At 29.5% G+C, this 19,224-nt stretch overlaps 1 protein-coding gene across 6 annotated transcripts in view; it reads left to right on the forward strand.

Moving 5' to 3' along the window:
• The window catches only part of LOC142319125 (uncharacterized), a 223,095-nt gene that overhangs the window by 43,263 nt on the left and 160,608 nt on the right, over nt 1–19,224 (forward strand). For 5 of the 6 annotated variants that reach the window (XM_075356059.1, XM_075356060.1, XM_075356062.1 and 2 more), the window contains exon 3: nt 5,966–6,071. In XM_075356059.1, coding sequence (XP_075212174.1) covers nt 5,966–6,071 — 106 coding nt within the window. Of the gene's footprint in view, nt 1–3,451; nt 3,745–5,965; nt 6,072–19,224 lie in introns of those variants that run through there. The other variant, XM_075356063.1, reaches the window with a different exon arrangement.

Genomic DNA, 19,224 nt, shown 5'->3' on the forward strand with positions numbered 1-19,224 from the left:
ATGGTAAAGAAAGAACAGGATGTTGCTTGTGCAAATATCCGTTGACAAAATACAGTACATAGTTATGTTTAATAAAAACTTTATGTTTTACACTGGGGCAATTTTTTAAAACAGCCTTTTCATGTAGTCCGTTTACGTAATGCAGATGTTCCATCTTACATAGGTCATTTTGTATACAGTGAAGTATGACATTGTAAGAGATCAGAAAAAAATCAGTTTCAACAGTTGTCCGTTTTAGAGAGGGTCCGCTTTAGACTGATTTTACTGTATTGTCATTATATATTATTAATGACATTCAAACTAATAAAAAATGTCTACAACAGTAATTGACATAGTGGAAAATAAATGGAATAAAAAATGTAAATGGGATAATCAGATATTATGCGAGTAATAAAATTTGTCTTTTCAAATTTTTTAAGTATTTAATTCTTGTATAATTCAGTTGTCAATAAAACATGTTATAAGTTATATATTCTACAGTATATTTATTGCAACCCAAGTTTCTTATTATAATTATATTATTACTTACTGCCTGAGGTGATGTATTCATATAAAATTATTTTTAAAAATTTCTCCTGGTCTAATTTAAGAAAAGTGTTCTCGTATAATTTAATGAGTAGTTTTTTTCAGCTGGTCATTATATAACAAAGCATGTGTTAACATGAAATAATGTCGCTAGTTTGTGCAAAGTCCTTTTTCTCTCAACATTATATAGTATAAATAAAGATTAAAATAATCCTTATTAATAATAATAATACAAAGTATTGTAGGACAGCATGTAGTTAATGTTAATAAAAAAATAAGAATCAAATTTATTTTACATGTGTGCTATTCATTTTGGTAAACTTTTAATTATTATTAAAAAAAAAAAAGGTTCAGTATAATAATAAATAATTCAAAATTTTCTCAGTAGATTTCCTCAAAAATTAATAATAATGAATGTAATGTGCAGTTTGACTTGAAAATGAATTTATCAAAAAAATTATACATGAAAACTGTGAACAAAATTTTGACTGAGTGCATTACTTACTTTGCTTTTTTACAATTTTATATTATATTTCAGCTGTTTATCAGCTGATTTGAAAAATTAGGTGTCATTTTGCCCTCAATAAAAGGCTTATTTATCTAAGAAAACATAATTAAATTTAACTTAGGTTTATAAAACGATTAATAATTAAAAAATTTGAATGATTGTCATTTTGGAATTTGCAAAGGTAAAATTTTTTAACATACTTATTTTGTAGAAGATTTTGTTGAATATATTTACACCAAATTTTATTAAAATATCTCATTCTGTTTGTTAGATATAAACTTTTATTGAAAAATATAAACATAAAATGGCAGACAGAGAAAAATGGAAGCAAGATAGGATATTTTTCTACATGAAAACGTTTGTTTAGTTTGATATCCTGAATGTGTTAAGTTTTTCCAACACTTGGCCACTCTTTATATGATATATGGACAATTAGAACTTATTCTTTATTTTATATTTATTAAGAAGAATATGGGAAAACACAGGTTTATTATTTAAATCACTCCATTTTAAGTTATTTAGTAAAGTCTCTAATGGACTATAAATATAATGACTGTATTACACATTTATTTCGCTGCAAAATGCATTCAGAAGGAGTGATTATTTATGAACAAAGTACATTTTATTCAGAAAGTATAGAATAAAAAAATCCTAGATTCATAATTATTACTTATTTGTTCTGTAATAAACAACATTTATGTTTTGGTAGTTATGTTAAAATATTTATTATGATTCTTTGTATGGTGTTTTATATTAATTTCAATTTCTCTATATTTAAAGAGCCTTCAAAACATTTCCTACTAACGTATCATAGATTTTTCTAATTAAATTTGTAGGATGTTGTATTAAATTTGTCTTTTTGTAATTAAATATGATGTAGGGTTTTCTTATATAGATAACCATCACAATAAATTTCTAAAATAGAGCAACACATATGTGTTGTTTTCCAACCAACATTAGTGGTTAATGCATTAACATTTTTTATTTCAGATAAATAATTTAAATAACTTATAATAAATGTAAACTGAATTATAACTATAGGCTAATTTATTTATGAAAGTATATAAGTAAATTTTTTTAAATTTTTATTTCTTTCCTAATGTGTACATTGCAATCTGTTCAAGTAGTGAACAATAAGCACCTCCCCTTAGCCCAATGAAAAGAGGATGTTATGTATGAAATGTAATCTTGTGCATACTCAGGCCAACCATTTCTGAGACGTGTGTTTAATGGGTGTTTAATGGAATCCTAACCCCAAACTACACTTTGTATCCACTGTTTAGTATTCAAATCCATATAAAAGCAACTAATGTTTACTAGGATTTGAACCTCAGAACCCTCGACTTCAAAAAAACATTGATTTTACGATGAGTTAATCATTAGACCCAGTGTGGTGGGCTATTAGTAAATAAAGTAATAAGATTTGAAAAATATAAAAGTAGACAATTTTTACCTCCTTAGTAAATTAATGCGGTTTAAGTACCCTTACCAGATAGTAACAAGAGATGTAAAGAGACAAGTGAATCTTGAATATGATTGGCCCTGATTGTTTAATAAGTTGAATTATGGTCGCTGAGGCAGGGATTCATAAGTAGCACATGAGGTATTTTATAGGTTGGCTCTGAAAAAAACTGTGTGGTCTGTTTGTTTATTAAGCTGCTTGACCTTAAAACAATGGTGTTGAGTCAGCACGGGAGTCTAAAACTTGATAGATTCTTTAAAGAACTGTTTTGGCTTACCATTCAGGAGGTGAAATTGGGAGCCTGACTGGAACAGTTGGCTGTAGTGAGGTGGCTGAGCTCATTTGCCTCAAGTCTTTCCACTTTCCAGGTTTCAAGTCTTTCAACAACTTTCCAGGTTGTTGCCTGGGTCTTTCTATTGACCCCATTCTGGCTCGGCATGCAAATAAATTATTTATTCAGCTGATGGATGATGGAAAATTGTGAATGTTTAGGTTGGTGCACAGTATTGGTCAGAATGTCAGTCATTCTGACACGGTTGCCATGGCAACTAGTAGGAGTTGCAAGATTTTGTTTTATGTTATTTTGCTTTTATTAAATATATTTGTAAAATTAATTTTAAATCTATCTTAAAAATGACATGTTTAATGTTTAATGATGAGAGAGAAAAACTTGTACATTTATTTCTAATGTTTGGAAATTTGTTTTAAAATTTGAAGTGTATTCTTTTCAAGTTTTTACGTTGTTCATTTATTAATAATGAATCATTTTATTGTAATTTGATCAGTTACAAATGACCTGCTTTGTATTTTAGTTAGTAGCTCAGTGCATACTTTGTGTGTGCATGTGCGTGCACGCGTGTGTATGAGATATAAGGAGGAGGGATTGTATTTATATTTAACCTGTTTATATTAAGGTTAACATTGATGTTTAGGAGTGGTGGATGGAGTAAAAATGTGCAGTGTGTTACAAGCATCCAAAAATAGATCTCAACATCATCATTTACTTGTTCCACTATTTTGTATAAAGCTGTGCTATTTCAGTGCTACAAAGTTGTATGGTTGTAGATGAAGGTATTCCATGTAGGCATTTTTTATAGGTCCCTGCGTTTGTCTCTACTGTATCCAATTATTCATTAATAGTGCGAAAATCAAGATACAACTGTGTTGAGTAATACTTGTCTCATTTGGCATGTTACTGAATATTGATATTTAATTAAAGTAATGAAATTGGATGTCATTGTAATAAGTAGTAAGTGCCTGTTCACAGTTTTAAGAGTGCTATTTTATTTTTAAATTATTTATGAATGGTTTCAATTGTACTTTAAGGTAAATTGATGAATATTTTTAATTTTTCTGTTGTTTTGCTGAAGGAAATAAACAGCAATGCAATTACTCTAGTACAGGAGATAAATTTTTGTTCAAAGTGATGTTACTGTTATGGGCAGTAACACTAATTTTGCATTTATTATGCCAATTTACACCTTTTTAACTAAATTCCATTTAAGAACTCAAGTGTTTAAATTTTAGAAGGATTTTATCCAATAGTTCTACACAAATATTCTACAAATGTGTACATTGTATAAAACAGTAATTGGATTTTCAAAACTATTTATATACTTAATCATTTTAATATAAAACAAACGATTTTAAATTGATAACATTGATTTGATACTAAAATTTACCATTTTAGTAAAAATTCAGTCCTGTACACTGATTATCTTAGTAATGAGTTGAAATTTCAAATTTATTTCATTTAACATACTTGTGTTTTTACCATATAAAAATTTTAATCATGTAACCTCAGCGAGTAAGATGGTAAGTATTTGAGATTGGATGATTTATTCTCAGTGTCCTGCTTTAAATTTATTTTCATTCGTCAGCCAAACAATTTTTTCCAATGTATTTTGAAATTACGGTTTTATTTTTTTATCTTTTAAGATCTTGTGTATTGTATTTTGTAGCATGTAGAAAACAGGTATTAAGTCAACATTCCTAATTTGTGGTAAATCACAAGATTTATCTAATTAAATTTGTGTTATGTAATTCTGAAAGATTAGTTTGCTTGTCTATATTATCTTTCTGTAGTCTTTCATAGTGATATTCATTTACAAGATGAACATTATCATCTTCATTTCATAAATCTTATCTATTTTGTAATTTAAAGCATATGAAAATATTAGAGATATGACTATTTTTGAAGCTAACAAGCATTTTTTGAATGACACTATAACAGTGATTTTATGATTCTTGAATGTGCTTTTCAAGTTCTTTTTCTAACTTCGGATATTTTCAAACTTTTGATCCTGTAAAGTCTGTTTATGGTCACTATTGGCACTAAGGAAGCATCCTATTTGATTTCCACCAATAACATTATCTTCATTACTAATTATTCTCTTCTAGCTGCATCCATTGCCATTTTCTTGGTGGTCTTTAAACACTATTGTAGAGTTATTGTACTTAGAAATAATACTACTCAGAGGTAATTAAATTCATATTTATTCAATAATTTGGTTATTTGAATTTGTAATAGCTCTTAAAATGCTGCCACTGGAAATAATAATAATAATAAGAGTATTTTAAAATGTGGTACTCATACAGCTAGTCACATGACTACACATTTATAAATTGGAAAAATCCAACAAGTCTAATTTTATTTTATTTGTCAGTAATTATTTCCTATTTAAACCTTTAAATTTACATTAAAACTAGTAAACATAGAATAGTAAAAAATTCATTTATTTTTTTCCTATTAAAATCAGTTAAAATTTAGGGTATGTTAATTACATAATCGTGTAAATTATGCAAGTAAACACAGTTTTTATTTTATTTTATTTTTTATTGAATTTTATGTTTATATTTCTGCTATTAAAATAAACAGTTTACATTTCAATTTTTATTCAGATAAGACTCTAGTAATTGTGACAGTGCTACTATGCTATTATTTTGAAAGTTTTATATTTGAAAGCTCTGTAAATAAATATATTCATATTTATGGACTGATTAGATGACATAATGTAATGTGTCATTTAGAATGTTTTATCATAATTTTTATTATCATTTTCTGAATCACATTTTTACTATTTATTACTGTCATTGGATGTTGCTCTAAGCATGAATTGTTAGCAACAATCAGGGGAGTATATCATCTGTAAATATTCTAGGAAGTTGTCTGCTGAGTTAGAGCAAAGATTTCACAAGAGTAATTTTCATATAATTATGGATGGATTACTGATGATTTTAGTATTCCAGCTCTGATTGGGAATAGATTTAGTGAAAGTTTTGTAAGGAAACTGAAAAACTTTGCATTAGGAGATACTGCCTTGTAAAGAATATGTTGTACTATATGGGAGTAACCTCAGCTTTCACATCTATCTGTACTTGAATGTGTGCAATAAATATGAACAAGTATGAACTACTGTGTATAGCTAGTAGCTAGTGTAGTTTTTATCAATCTTAAATTTTTGTTTTAGACTTCTTTGGATTGGCAGTCCGTATCTGATTTGACACCACAAACTCATACCAGAATTAGAAAAGAAAGCAATATGTCTACATCATCAGTGACTTATGATCCATCTGGTAAGCCTACCTTTTATTTTAATAATAGATAGTTCAAAAAATTTCTCTTAAAATAGATTAATAATATTATTATGTTGTTAAAATTAATTCAAGAAAAATCTTTACCTGCTTCTTTAGAAAGAATTTTTTCTGCTGTAAATAGGTAGTGAATATATTGTTTTAGCCAATTTAAATGATAAACTTTTGAATAATTTAAGTTTCATACATTATTTCTGTAAGACAGTCTTATTGTTCTAGTTTATGTCATACCACATCCACCACCAAAAAATAAAACTATTGTAGTATGATAATTAGAGTCTTGAACCATGTAGGTGATAGTGTTTAGTTAGATAACAAATTTAATAAAGTGCATAGCAACCAGTAGCTGATATAACATAAAGAACATTAATAAATTAATAAATGTTAAGTTAAACATTAAAAAGAGACAAAAGACTACATAAATTTTTTAAGAGCATGTGGAACATATTTAAATTCTTTACCCTGATCCCAAATAGAGAAAAAGGTAGTAAGTCTGTTATTTTATTATTTAGATTATTTTCTATATTAAAGTAAAACATTTTCCTAAGATCATGCTGAAGGTTTGTCAATAAATGATGTTATTCTAGAAAATCTGGCCTATTTGTATAATTTCTCAAATACTTTATGAAATATTGTTAAAAGATTTACAAACTATTTATAGATCAAGCTATCTAAATCTTAATAAATTGTAAAAACTTTCATTAGTATGACAATGAACTGTTAGGAAAACTGGAAAATTAGTAAAAGATTGATTAATTAAATTTATAAGATTGTCTTTTCATATAGCTTATTTTAAAATGTGGGAAGAAATTTCACCTTTCCCTATTTTTATATTAATAATTATAATATTTAATAATTATTTATATTTAAAATACACTTATTAACTACCGTATCATCAATTTAAGGTTTAAGGCATCTACTCTGAAGCAGATTTCCTTAAACCATATTTATCTTTATTTTCCTTTACCTATCCTCACTATTGTGATCTTAATTGCTCTATTTTCATTTTACTATGTATAATTTTTAATTTTTTCCACCATTCTTTTCACATTTTATTGATCATACTCCATTTTAATCAATACTTCTCTCATGATGTGTCAGTCAATTTGTTTTCATATTCTGAATAAACCACTATTCTCTTTCCACTCTCATTTGTTAATTTTTCACTTTTTCTGCTCATTTACTTTTCTCCAATTTCCTTCATATCCTTCAATGATTGCCTCCAGCCTTTCTTTTTCCACTTTAATTGTCCATTTTCACATCTATACAGAAGTGTATTTCAAATATAACCCTTCACAAGGCGGTTCTTCGAGTATAATTCCATCACTCAACATAATACCTGTTTCTTTAAATACCTCCTTGGCTAGTGCCATTCTTGTTTTATTTTGTATTAAGTTTTAGTTTTCTGTTAACATAATACCTATGAATTTAACAAGTATGTTTTACTGGTTCAGTTTCAAATTTTTTTGAGTAGACACTCATTGCCATATTGTCTCCTACCTAGATTGCTTTTAGTATTTCTAATATTCATTCTTGTGCCATATTCCATTGTATCTTTAATTTTGAAGTAATCTGTAAAATATCCTGTCTCCTTGTGAATTACAAAATGAATAATGGTTCATCTTGTAAAATGCCTATTTCATCAGCAAACCTTAGGTAGTTTTTTCTTCTTATATCTTATAACATAAAGAATGTTGGTAATAGGCAGTACTCTTGCCTTCATTCACATTTTCAGTCATACCACACAGTTTAAGGATGCTTTATTATTTAAATTCAAGAATTTAAGGTTACATTACTTCTTAAGGCTTATGAATTAGATTTATGTTGAACAAAAGTTTAGCCATAGCTAGAGCTGTTTCTTATTTTTACTGATTTTTCGAAGAAAAATATGGTATTACTTTTGGTTGCATGGTGGAATTGAAGTTGTAAAAATCTATATTGCGCTGTAAAAAACAAGTTTCAAAGCTCATATTTGGTATGTTATTATTACCTAATTAGTGAAATTATTATTGCCTAATTAGTTATTATTACTGAAATAAGTAGCCCATTTAATTCTTTTATAAACAACATACAGGATACATGTATAATAATTTATTTAAAAATAACTTACCACTGTATTTAGAAGTTCTGCTACCAGACAAATAGCAAATGATTTTTAAACACAATGGTGTATCTTCATATTTTTGTAAAGAGTTTAGAAACTATTTGAATTCAGGTATACTTATCTAAATTACGGGGTCAGGGTATAGTGTGGGAAACAACTAGTTATTTCCAGGGTCCTAATACGACTAGATTCACTGCTACATACATATATTATCTTTAGTATAGCAAACAAATTAATAAAGAGAGAGTTAGTGATATGAATTTACAACACCTCAGAAGCTATATGAAATAATCGTGATATAATACAGAGAGCCGCCCAAGGAATTCTTAGGTCAGTTGGGGAGTGTGTAAACAGTGACAGAACATTTTGAAGAGTTATTTAATTTTAAGTTTGTAATATGTTATTTTTTTGGATAGTTAATTTTGTTTTGATAGTTAATTTTGATAGTGTTTTTTGTATTTTTCTCCTATAAAAAATATTTTTGCCTTTTTTTAAATTATAACATTCATATTTTACATTTTAATAAATTTATTTTCTGTAAAACAGGAATTTATTGAACTTTATTTGTTTTTCAGTTGATTTTTTTATTTGAATATTTCTAGAATTTAATTCACTTCAAATGTAATTCAGATGTTTTATTCATTCATTGGCAGTTTAACAAAGTAAATTTACACCAAACATAAGAAGTTGTATTTTCAACTTAAAAGTTTTGTTATCATGAAAATTTTGAAGGAAAATATTTGGATGTATAATTCCGAGACCCATACCTTATTTTCAAGTATACAGATCAAAAACCATAAACCACCAATGCTTTTAATCACAAATTTTGTTGTATTTGTCAAGTAATTTTTGTAACAAGATTTTTATTTGACCTCATTTTATTTTAACTTATGCTACAATTCTTTTCATTTTTTGTGAGAATTGTATTTGTTGATCTGTCTGCCAACTATATATTTAGGCCTCTGAAAGCCATATAAAAATTAAAAAGTGTTTATATTATATATGTAAACACACTAAATGTTTTTTGTTGTCTAGATCAGTAATCAGCAGACATTCTGATGACCTACAGTTCAGAAAATATACAGAAACTAGTTTCCCTTCATTGAAAAATCAATAGGAAAACATTAAAAGAAATGCAAGCAATTAAATTGAATAAAATAAACAAATATTCAGTTTCAAAATTAATCTTTATTAAATTGCCAACATGTTTGTCCATATTGTAAAAAAATCATTTTTATTCTTATAAAAGAAGAAACTAAAAAAACACACGTATTCTGGTAATGATATTCCATAGCAGACACTCGCTGAATACCAAATCTCTCTTTGAATCATTAAAAATTGTCTTAAGTGAATAAATTTTTGTGCCTCTGATAAGCAGGTAGATTAATCATTGAGTATCTATGGACAGATCATAATTGTTCCTGAAAGAAAGCAAAAGTCGTTTCAGTAGTTCATATCAACAATTAATTGTTAATTGGCAGGCTGAACATCAATGGGCAAGATTTCTAATATCAAACTATTGAAATAAATGGAAAAAAGCATATTTTCTGATTATAATCACTTTTATTATGTACTCTTGGATAAAATATTCCAGAGATAGTCATCCAGTCTAATTGACTGGTATGCACTGAATTGACTGGTATCATCAAAATGTATGAAAATCGTAATTTTGAGTGAGATTGTGCAGTGTAAGAAGTTTAATTATAAATGGTATATTACATAACTTAAAACAAAAGGGTAATAATCTAAGAGCAAATACAGCAAGAAATAGTGTGACAATAAGGAAAGATAAATATGATGTTTGTTATGGTATTACAAGATAATTAAAATAAAACTGATTAAAATTGTATGGAGTAGAAATAAGAAATCAGGACAAAGATTCTTTTGAGTCATCAGTCATGTATTTTTTGATTCTTTACTCCAATTCCTTTTTATTTTAGCTTCAGCATAATTGTAACATTCTGTGTGGTGAATGGAAAATCCCTTTACGCTAGTTACGAAATTATTAGGATATGTGCAGCTTACCTTCTATGGATCTAAAATGTCTGTGTGAGTTCCACCATGTTCAAAGCACAGCTGTATGTGCTTCCATATCTGGTTGTTCATCCGCAACAGCATATCATGGGTGATCATTTTAAATGCTGACCAAACAGAATCTTGGAGCTGTTTGAAGTTGACGTATCTGTGTTTTCAGATCTCTTCTTTTACAAAACCCCAGAGTGCATTGTCAGGTATGGTAAGGTCAGAGCTTCTTTCTGGCGAAAGTAATGAAGCTGGTAACTCTTCTGACCCACGTCCGATCCAGCGATTTGGAAAATTTTCATTAAGGCATCTGCAGACATTCAAAACAAAATGCACTGAAGCACCGTCTTACTTAAATGTAGTGATGTCAGCAATCCCTTTTGCCATTAATTTTGGATGCAACCAATTGTCAATCATTCTCAGATAACTGTGTTGATTAACTGTGCCATTGAAAAAAATAAAGACCAAGAAGATGTTCAGTTGTCATCCCACTCCAAATCATAACATGAGTCAGATGGTGTTTGATTTCCTCAAAAAAGTGAGAATTATCTTTTGCCCAGAAAAAACCATTTCGGTTATGAAAAGTTCGATAAATTGCAACTAGTTTGAGAACATAACATTCTTTTTACTGTTTGCTCTCTGAAAGCATTCAAGTAATAACTGACATGCGTAAACAAGTTGATCAAGATTATTATCACTCAACTCATTAACTGTGGCTGGACAAAAACATTTTACTTTCAAGTCCTTCTGCATATGGTCTCACATTGCTAATCTTGGAATGCCTAATTCTGCAGAACATTTATACATTGAACTTAATTGGTGATTGTTAAATCAATGCCTCCACAGTAGCACACATTTCAGCTCGAGTGGGTGGACATCAAGAATACGTCCCATTGTAAAAGCCTTCTTCTCCCATATCAGTAACATTTGCATGATGGTGAAGATTTCCCAAAACGCACAAAGAAGTCATTCATAATGTTCTCCAATGTTTTGCCAGTGTATCTATGTTTGTAGACCCACACACAAGCTAATAAATGCTTTTAAACAGTGAATGTACTCGTATTCGCCATTGTTCCATGCTAGACTACGACTTAGGTCATCCCATCATGAATGAACACACTAGATAATCCCCACCACTGCAGTTTATCCTCCGCATCTTTTCAGCAGCAATGAACAACATCAGCACTAGATTTATTACAGTGTAAAGAGACTTCCTGCCCACTAGTACATGCTTGACTATTTGTTTTTTACAGACTTTTCAAAGAAAAGAACAGTATTTTATTCGGTCGTATGGTGGGAGTGGGGGTTGAAAATGAGAAAATTTGATGAATATTGGTTGAGTCGTTCTTGAGTTATGCTCAATTTAAGGTTGACAATAGACAACATAACCTCAATGTTGCCTATGTAGTGGTGTATTTGTCATATGCTCTTATGCAGTGAGTCACAATGATTAGTGAGTTGAAAGTTGATGCTTGTGTATAGGTGTACGTGTTAATCAGACATACATAGTGTATTGTACTCTCAAAATCAAAATTTTCAAAATTTCAAATTTTTTTCCAAAATTTTCTCACTGCAAAATAGTGTGGGCTTTGTAAAGAAAAGTCAGTCTTCTTGATCATTCTTTATTAAAGAATTTAAGTATATCACTATAAGGTTTTATATATTGATATTTATATTGTACAAAAGTTTAGTTATATTTGAACCTTTTTCTTCTATTTTTCATTTTCTTTTTTTTGTAATTGACAGTGTGTTTGAAATCTTGTAGCATATGATAAACAAATAGTGGTATTAATATTTAAATTATTCTGTATCATTTATACATTTATACTAGTTTTTTTGCTGGTTCTTGGCCAGAAATATGCCAGCTGGTTCTGAGAAAGTCCCAAACTACTTCCTGTTGTGCTGTTATGCAAATTTACTTGAATATTTCTTTGTTTCATTTATTGTTTGTTATTACCTGGCAAAACACCAGTTGGTTATATGAATAAACATTTTGGCATCTTATGATTTGGATTCATTAAAGATGTTTTCATATTGGCAAATGATTTATCATAGTTGACATAACTAAATTATTTGAGTGATGGCTTTAACTAAGAAGAGTTGTAACCATTGTTTAAGGAGCAGTGGGCAGTTGTTTAATAGCATTCAGTGATGTGGCTCAGTTTTACTATAGTATGAAGCACTATGTTATATTACTGCTGTATGTTTAAGTTAGTTCCCCATAGCCCCTTCCTAATTTTTTTATTTATTTATGTACTTTAATGAACATATGATAATAAATTATCTTTCTCAAAATCTCAGCCCATTGCTTTTTACTTTCTTTGCAGATTATAATGTTAGTTGTAATTCCGAAAATAATTACTTAATATTAAAAAATTCAGCCTTGGTAGTTAACACAAATATTCATTGGAGGATTGTAGCTTTAATATATAGTTGAAACCAGATAGATACTTAGTGGATTGCTGATTATATGGACATTATTATCAGAGACAATGCTGGTTTACCTATTGTAGAATATAAGTATGTAGAATTTTTGGGTATCTGCTAGACAATAGATTCTCTTTGTATGTTCAAATCAATTCTCTTTACAATTAGAGCAAACAATTTTTTTTCATTTTGAAAAAACTAAAACAAAAATTTGCTAAGCTTGTCATCATTATTAAATATTTTTCTTATGCCACTATATATCATATCTAAAATGTAATTAGTGTTATTTTAAAAAGTTAGACAAGCTTTCAGGACAATCTTGACCATTGTATAGCTCCAGCAAATTTTTTTTTTTTTTTTTTTTGTCTTCAGTCATTTGACTGGTTTGATGCAGCTCTCCAAGATTCCCTATCTAGTGCTAGTCGTTTCATTTCAGTATACCCTCTACATCCTACATCCCTAACAATTTGTTTTACATATTCCAAACGTGGCCTGCCTACACAATTTTTCCCTTCTACCTGTCCTTCCAATATTAAAGCGACTATTCCAGGATGCCTTAGTATGTGGCCTATAAGTCTGTCTCTTCTTTTAACTATATTTTTCCAAATGCTTCTTACTTCATTTATTTGCCGCAATACCTCTTCATTTGTCACTTTATTCACCCATCTGATTTTTAACATTCTCCTATAGCACCACATTTCAAAAGCTTCTAATCTTTTCTTCTCAGATACTCCGATCGTCCAAGTTTCACTTCCATATAAAGCGACACTCCAAACATACACTTTCAAAAATCTTTTCCTGACATTTAAATTAATTGTTGATGTAAACAAATTATATTTCTTACTGAAGGCTCGTTTAGCTTGTGCTATTCGGCATTTTATATCGCTCCTGCTTCGTCCATCATTAGTAATTCTACTTCCCAAATAGCAAAATTCTTCTACCTCCATAATCTTTTCTCCTCCTATTTTCACATTCAGTGGTCCATCTTTGTTATTTCTACTACATTTCATTACTTTTGTTTTCTTCTTGTTTATTTTCATGTGATAGTTCTTGCGTAGGACTTCATCTATGCCGTTCATTGTTTCTTCTAAATCCTTTTTACTCTCGGCTAGAATTACTATATCATCAGCAAATCGTAGCATCTTTATCTTTTCACCTTGTACTGTTACTCCAAATCTAAATTGTTCTTTAACATCATTAACTGCTAGTTCCATGTAAAGATTAAAAAGTAACGGAGATAGGGAACATCCTTGTCAGACTCCCTTTCTTATTACGGCTTCTTTCTTATGTTCTTCAATTGTTACTGTTGCTGTTTGGTTCCTGTTCATGTTAGCAATTGTTCTTCTATCTCTGTATTTGAACCCTATTTTTTTTTAAATGCTGAACATTTTATTCCAGTCTACGTTATCGAATGCCTTTTCTAGGTCTATAAACGCCAAGTATGTTGGTTTGTTTTTCTTTAATCTTCCTTCTACTATTAATCTGAGGCCTAAAATTGCTTCCCTTGTCCCTATACTTTTCCTGAAACCAAATTGGTCTTCTAACACTTCTTCCACTCTCCTCTCAATTCTTCTGTATAGAATTCTAGTTAAGATTTTTGATGCATGACTAATTAAACTAATTGTTCTGTATTCTTCACATTTATCTGCCCCTGCTTTCTTTGGTATCATGACTATAACACTTTTTTTGAAGTCTGACGGAAATTCCTCTTTTTCATAAATATTACACACCAGTTTGTATAATCTATCAATCGCTTCCTCACCTAAACTGCGCAGTAATTCTACAGGTATTCCGTCTATTCCAGGAGCCTTTCTGCCATTTAAATCTTTTAATGCTCTCTTAAATTCAGATCTCAGTATTGTTTCTCCCATTTCATCCTCCTCAACTTCCTCTTCTTCCTCTATAAAGCCATTTTCTAATTCATTTCCTCCATATAACTCTTCAATATATTCCACCCATCTATCGACTTTACCATTCGTATTATATATAGGTGTACCATCTTTGTTTAACACATTATTAGATTTTAATTTATGTACCCCAAAATTTTCCTTAACTTTCCTGTATGCCTGTCTATTTTACCAATGTTCATTTCTCTTTCCACATCTGAACACTTTTCTTTAACCCACTCTTCTTTCGCCAGTTTGCACTTCCTGTTTATAGCATTTCTTAATTGCCGATAGTTCCTTTTACTTTCTTCATCACTAGCATTCTTATATTTTCTACTTCATCCATCAGCTGCAATATATCGTCTGAAACCCAAGGTTTTCTACCAGTTCTCTTTATTCCGCCTAAGTTTGCTTCTGCTGATTTAAGAATTTCCTTTTTAACATTCTCCCATTCTTCTTCTACATTTTCTACCTTATCTTTTTTACCCAGACCTCTTGCGATGTCCTCCTCAAAAATCTTCTTTACCTCCTCTTCCTCAAGCTTCTCTAAATTCCACCGATTCATCTGACACCTTTTTTTCAGGTTTTTAAACCCCAATCTACATTTCATTATCACCAAATTATGGTCGCTATCAATGTCTGCTCCAGGGTAAGTTTTGCAGTCAACGAGTTGATTTCTAAATCTTTGTTTAACCATGATATAATCTATCTGATACCTTGCAGTATCCCCTGGCTTTTTCCAAGTGTATATTCTTCTATTATGATTTTTAAATTGGGTGTTGGCAATTACTAAATTATACTTCATGCAAAACTCTATAAGTCGGTCCCCTCTTTCATTCCTTTTGCCCAGCCCGTATTCACCCACTATATTTCCTTCCTTGCCTTTTCCAATGCTTGCATTCCAATCTCCAACTATTATTAAATTTTCATCTCCTTTTACATGTTTAATTGCTTCATCAATCTCTTCGTATACACACTCTACCTCATCATCATCATGGGCGCTTGTAGGCATATAGACGTTAACAATCGTTGTCAGTTTAGGTTTTGATTTTATCCTTATTAAAATGATTCTATCGCTATGCGTTTTGAAATACTCTACTCTCTTCCCTATCTTCTTGTTCATTATGAAGCCTACTCCTGCCTGCCCATTATTTGAAGCTGAGTTAATTACTCTAAAATCACCTGACCAAAAGTCGCCTTCCTCTTCCCACCGAACCTCACTAATTCCTACTACATCCACATTTATCTTATCCATTTCCCTTTTTAAATTTTCTAGCCCACCAACCTTTTTTAAGCTTCTAACATTCCACACTCCGACTCGTAGAATGTTATTTTTTAATTTTCTGGTGACCCCTTCCTTAGTAGTCCCCACCCGGAGATCCGAACGGGGGACTAGTTTACCTCCGGAATATTTTACCAAGGAAGGCGCCTCCATCATTGCTATATGAGAATGCAGAGAGCCACATTTTCTTGGAAAAAAAAGCAGCTGTAGTTTTCCATTGCTTTCAGCTGCGCAGTACTCAGAGGACTGAGTGATGTTGATATGACCGTTTAAGTCATTGTGACTCACGCCCCTAACAACTACTGAAAGAGCTGCTGCCCTCTTTCAGGAATCATTCCTTAGTCTGGCTCTTGACAGATACATCTCCGATATGGTTGCACCTTCGGTCCAGCTACTCTGCATCCCTGAGCACTCAAGCCCCCTCACCAACGGCAAGGTCTCATGATTCATAGAGGAGGCCAGCAAATATAAATCAAATAAATTTAAAAAATCCATATCTAATAGTACTTAATAGAACTGCTTTTTCCCTACATATTACAATACTTTGGCCTTAAAGAATATAAAATTAGGAAAAAGAAAAAAAGTTATGTTATTGCTTAATTTTAAGATGGATTCAGTTTATTTAAAATTAAGTTAAAATATTTCCTTAAACAATAACAGTACTGTTGCTGTTAATGAGTTTCTAAATAATTTTAATTAAACTTAAAAAGCTGCATATTTTGTAATTTATACCATAAATCTGGGTTAGAATAAACATTTTAGGATCAACAGTGTAATTTAATGAAATAAAATCAACAAATTTATCATAGTTAGAATTAAAATATTTTAGTTGACAAAATTGAAATTGAAATTGAAATTGATTTTAGTTCATTAAAATTGAAATTGCAATATAAATAATATTATAAAAAAATTATAGTCCAGATGATGTAATTTAAAACTGAGTGTTGATTAAGAGAAGAGTAAACAGCTTTCTTTTACAGAATATCTAAAGTTTGGAAAGAGTTATATTTTACAAAAATTAATTGTGAATAGATGTTAAAAACAGATGCAAATGTGTAACTATTCACTTTACTGAAACATCATAATTTCTGTCACTCATTTTAATCTAACTTGAATTTTTTAAATTGTAAGACTTTAATGTAGGATTTTCATAACATGTGATGAGTAATTGATGGTGAAACCAGTTTTTCAGTATCCTCAAAATACCTCAAGTAGTTATCCTCAAAAAAAAATCTGTTTTTTTTTTGAGGTATCAGCAATCAAAATTTCAAAAGTGTAAAACTAGTGTAAGAATACAGATACGGGAAAGACATGCTGTAAAAACTTTTATGCTATTTCACCTTCAGATTGCATTTAGTAACATACTTAAAACAGTTTATTTTGTGAAACAACTGGTATGTAATTAAAATCATTCAGTATTTTATTCATAAACTCAGTAAATAATATACAATTATAGATATTTTTCAACATTATTGAACAATGCTTTTAATCTGCTATTATATGTGGGATATTCAGAAATTAACTTCTGATTCATTATTAAAAACACACAAATTGATAAAAAAAAAAAAATTATTATGTATATCCATTTTATAGCTTCATCTTTTAGCTACTTTTCTACATAATTGGCATCCAAATAAGGCTTTTGTCATATCTGTAAACAAGTGTTTGAATATGCTCTTCATAAAACTCAGCCACCTGCAAATAAGGCCAGGTAGTAACACCATTTAATCACTAATAACTTCTAATGGTAGTAATACCATAACTTCTAATCACTAATCATTTCTTCATTTTCGAGAAAAGGTGATAATCACTAGGATCCAAATCAGGGCTATGTGGAAGATGGTTAAACAAATCCCATGTGAAACTGTCGATTTGGCGTTGAGTGTGTACTGCAGTATTTGGACAAGCGTTGTCATGATGAAAAACAGGGCTTGAACTCAGCATGCTGCTTCATTTGTTTTGTATGGCCAAAAATAATAACATCTTGCATTAAGTTTCACTGTCATTTCAGTTTAGGGCTATTCGGAAATTAATTTTTGGTCCTCTGTATTGTGAGGGGTTGAAAAACTGTGTTACTACCTGGTTTAATTCACAGACAGTAGAGTTTTATGACAAGAGTATTCGAAAACTTGTTTACAAATATGACAGTTGTCTTAATTTGGACAGCAGTTATGTAAAAAAAAATAGCTAAAAGATGTAGTTATTTATAATAAATCATTTTTTTATCAACTGGTGCTTTTATAATAACAAATTGGAAGTTACTTTCCAAATAGTTCTGATATATTTGAAAAAGAATTGTGAATTTAAATAGTAAATTAGCTATTTGTTATAGGTATTCATTAAAACTGAAAATTTTCAAAATTATTTTGCATGGAGATGAATCAATTTTCTCACAGTAGATCAAATTTTATTCTTTTAGTGCAGTCAAATCTTATTTAGCTTTATGTTTCTTTTTTAATTTAATCAAATCTTTATGTTAAGTAATTTCTTAAGTCAAAACTGAAATAACAGCCTTGTTATCGTATATGTCTGTGGTGATTGAGTACATTCTTTACAGGAGATATATGATTTATTATTTAACTACAGTTTCTTAGCAGAGTGTAAATAATAACTAAATTAGCTGTGTATAAAACAGTAAAATTATTTAAAGAAATTAGTAATTTAACTGATTGTAGCTCAGGGAGCTAAAAATTTGCCACCATTGAAAAAAAAATCATTAAATATAGTGTATTGTAGTGTTTCATTAGATATAAGAGACATTTCTGAACCCCATTTATTGTCTTAGGAAGATGCCATTGAGGATGGTAGTTTTTAGTTCATAAAAGTTCTTAAAAGAAGTTCTTAAAAGTAATAAATTTTATCTTTTTAAGTTACTACATGTGCAAGAACCTTTTTTAACATGATTAAGATTGCTGTACCGAGTACTGAAAATATTATGGTGTAAAAATTTGATTCAGCCCAAGTGTTTTTTGATTAAATTATATTTTTTGAAGAAACTTGTTTTATGTTATTGTAGATACTGAAATTTAAAATTTTCTGTAAAATAATATTTTTGTAGCTGTAAACATGTGCGCTAGTTTCTGTTATCATCACACTCAGTTTTATTGCATGAACTGGCTCCAGATTTTTCTAACACGTTCGAATTTTTACAAAAATATTTGATAGTTAAAAATTTGTTCATACTTGTATTTAGTTTCTTCAGTGTATAGGTTTATACAACCATATTCATTTCATAACTATAGAATAGTAGCACAACATGTAATATAAAGCTATTCATTTCATTTTGCTACATCATTCTGTAATATATTACAACATATTTTGCCTAATACATGGATTTTGACTGTGATTTTTTTTTTTTTTTTGTAATAAAAATGTTTCTCAGTCATGATTTAGTTTACCTGCAACATTATACTT

Source organism: Lycorma delicatula, chromosome 2, assembly GCF_047948215.1.
Source record: "Lycorma delicatula isolate Av1 chromosome 2, ASM4794821v1, whole genome shotgun sequence".
Classification (NCBI taxonomy): domain Eukaryota; kingdom Metazoa; phylum Arthropoda; class Insecta; order Hemiptera; family Fulgoridae; genus Lycorma; species Lycorma delicatula.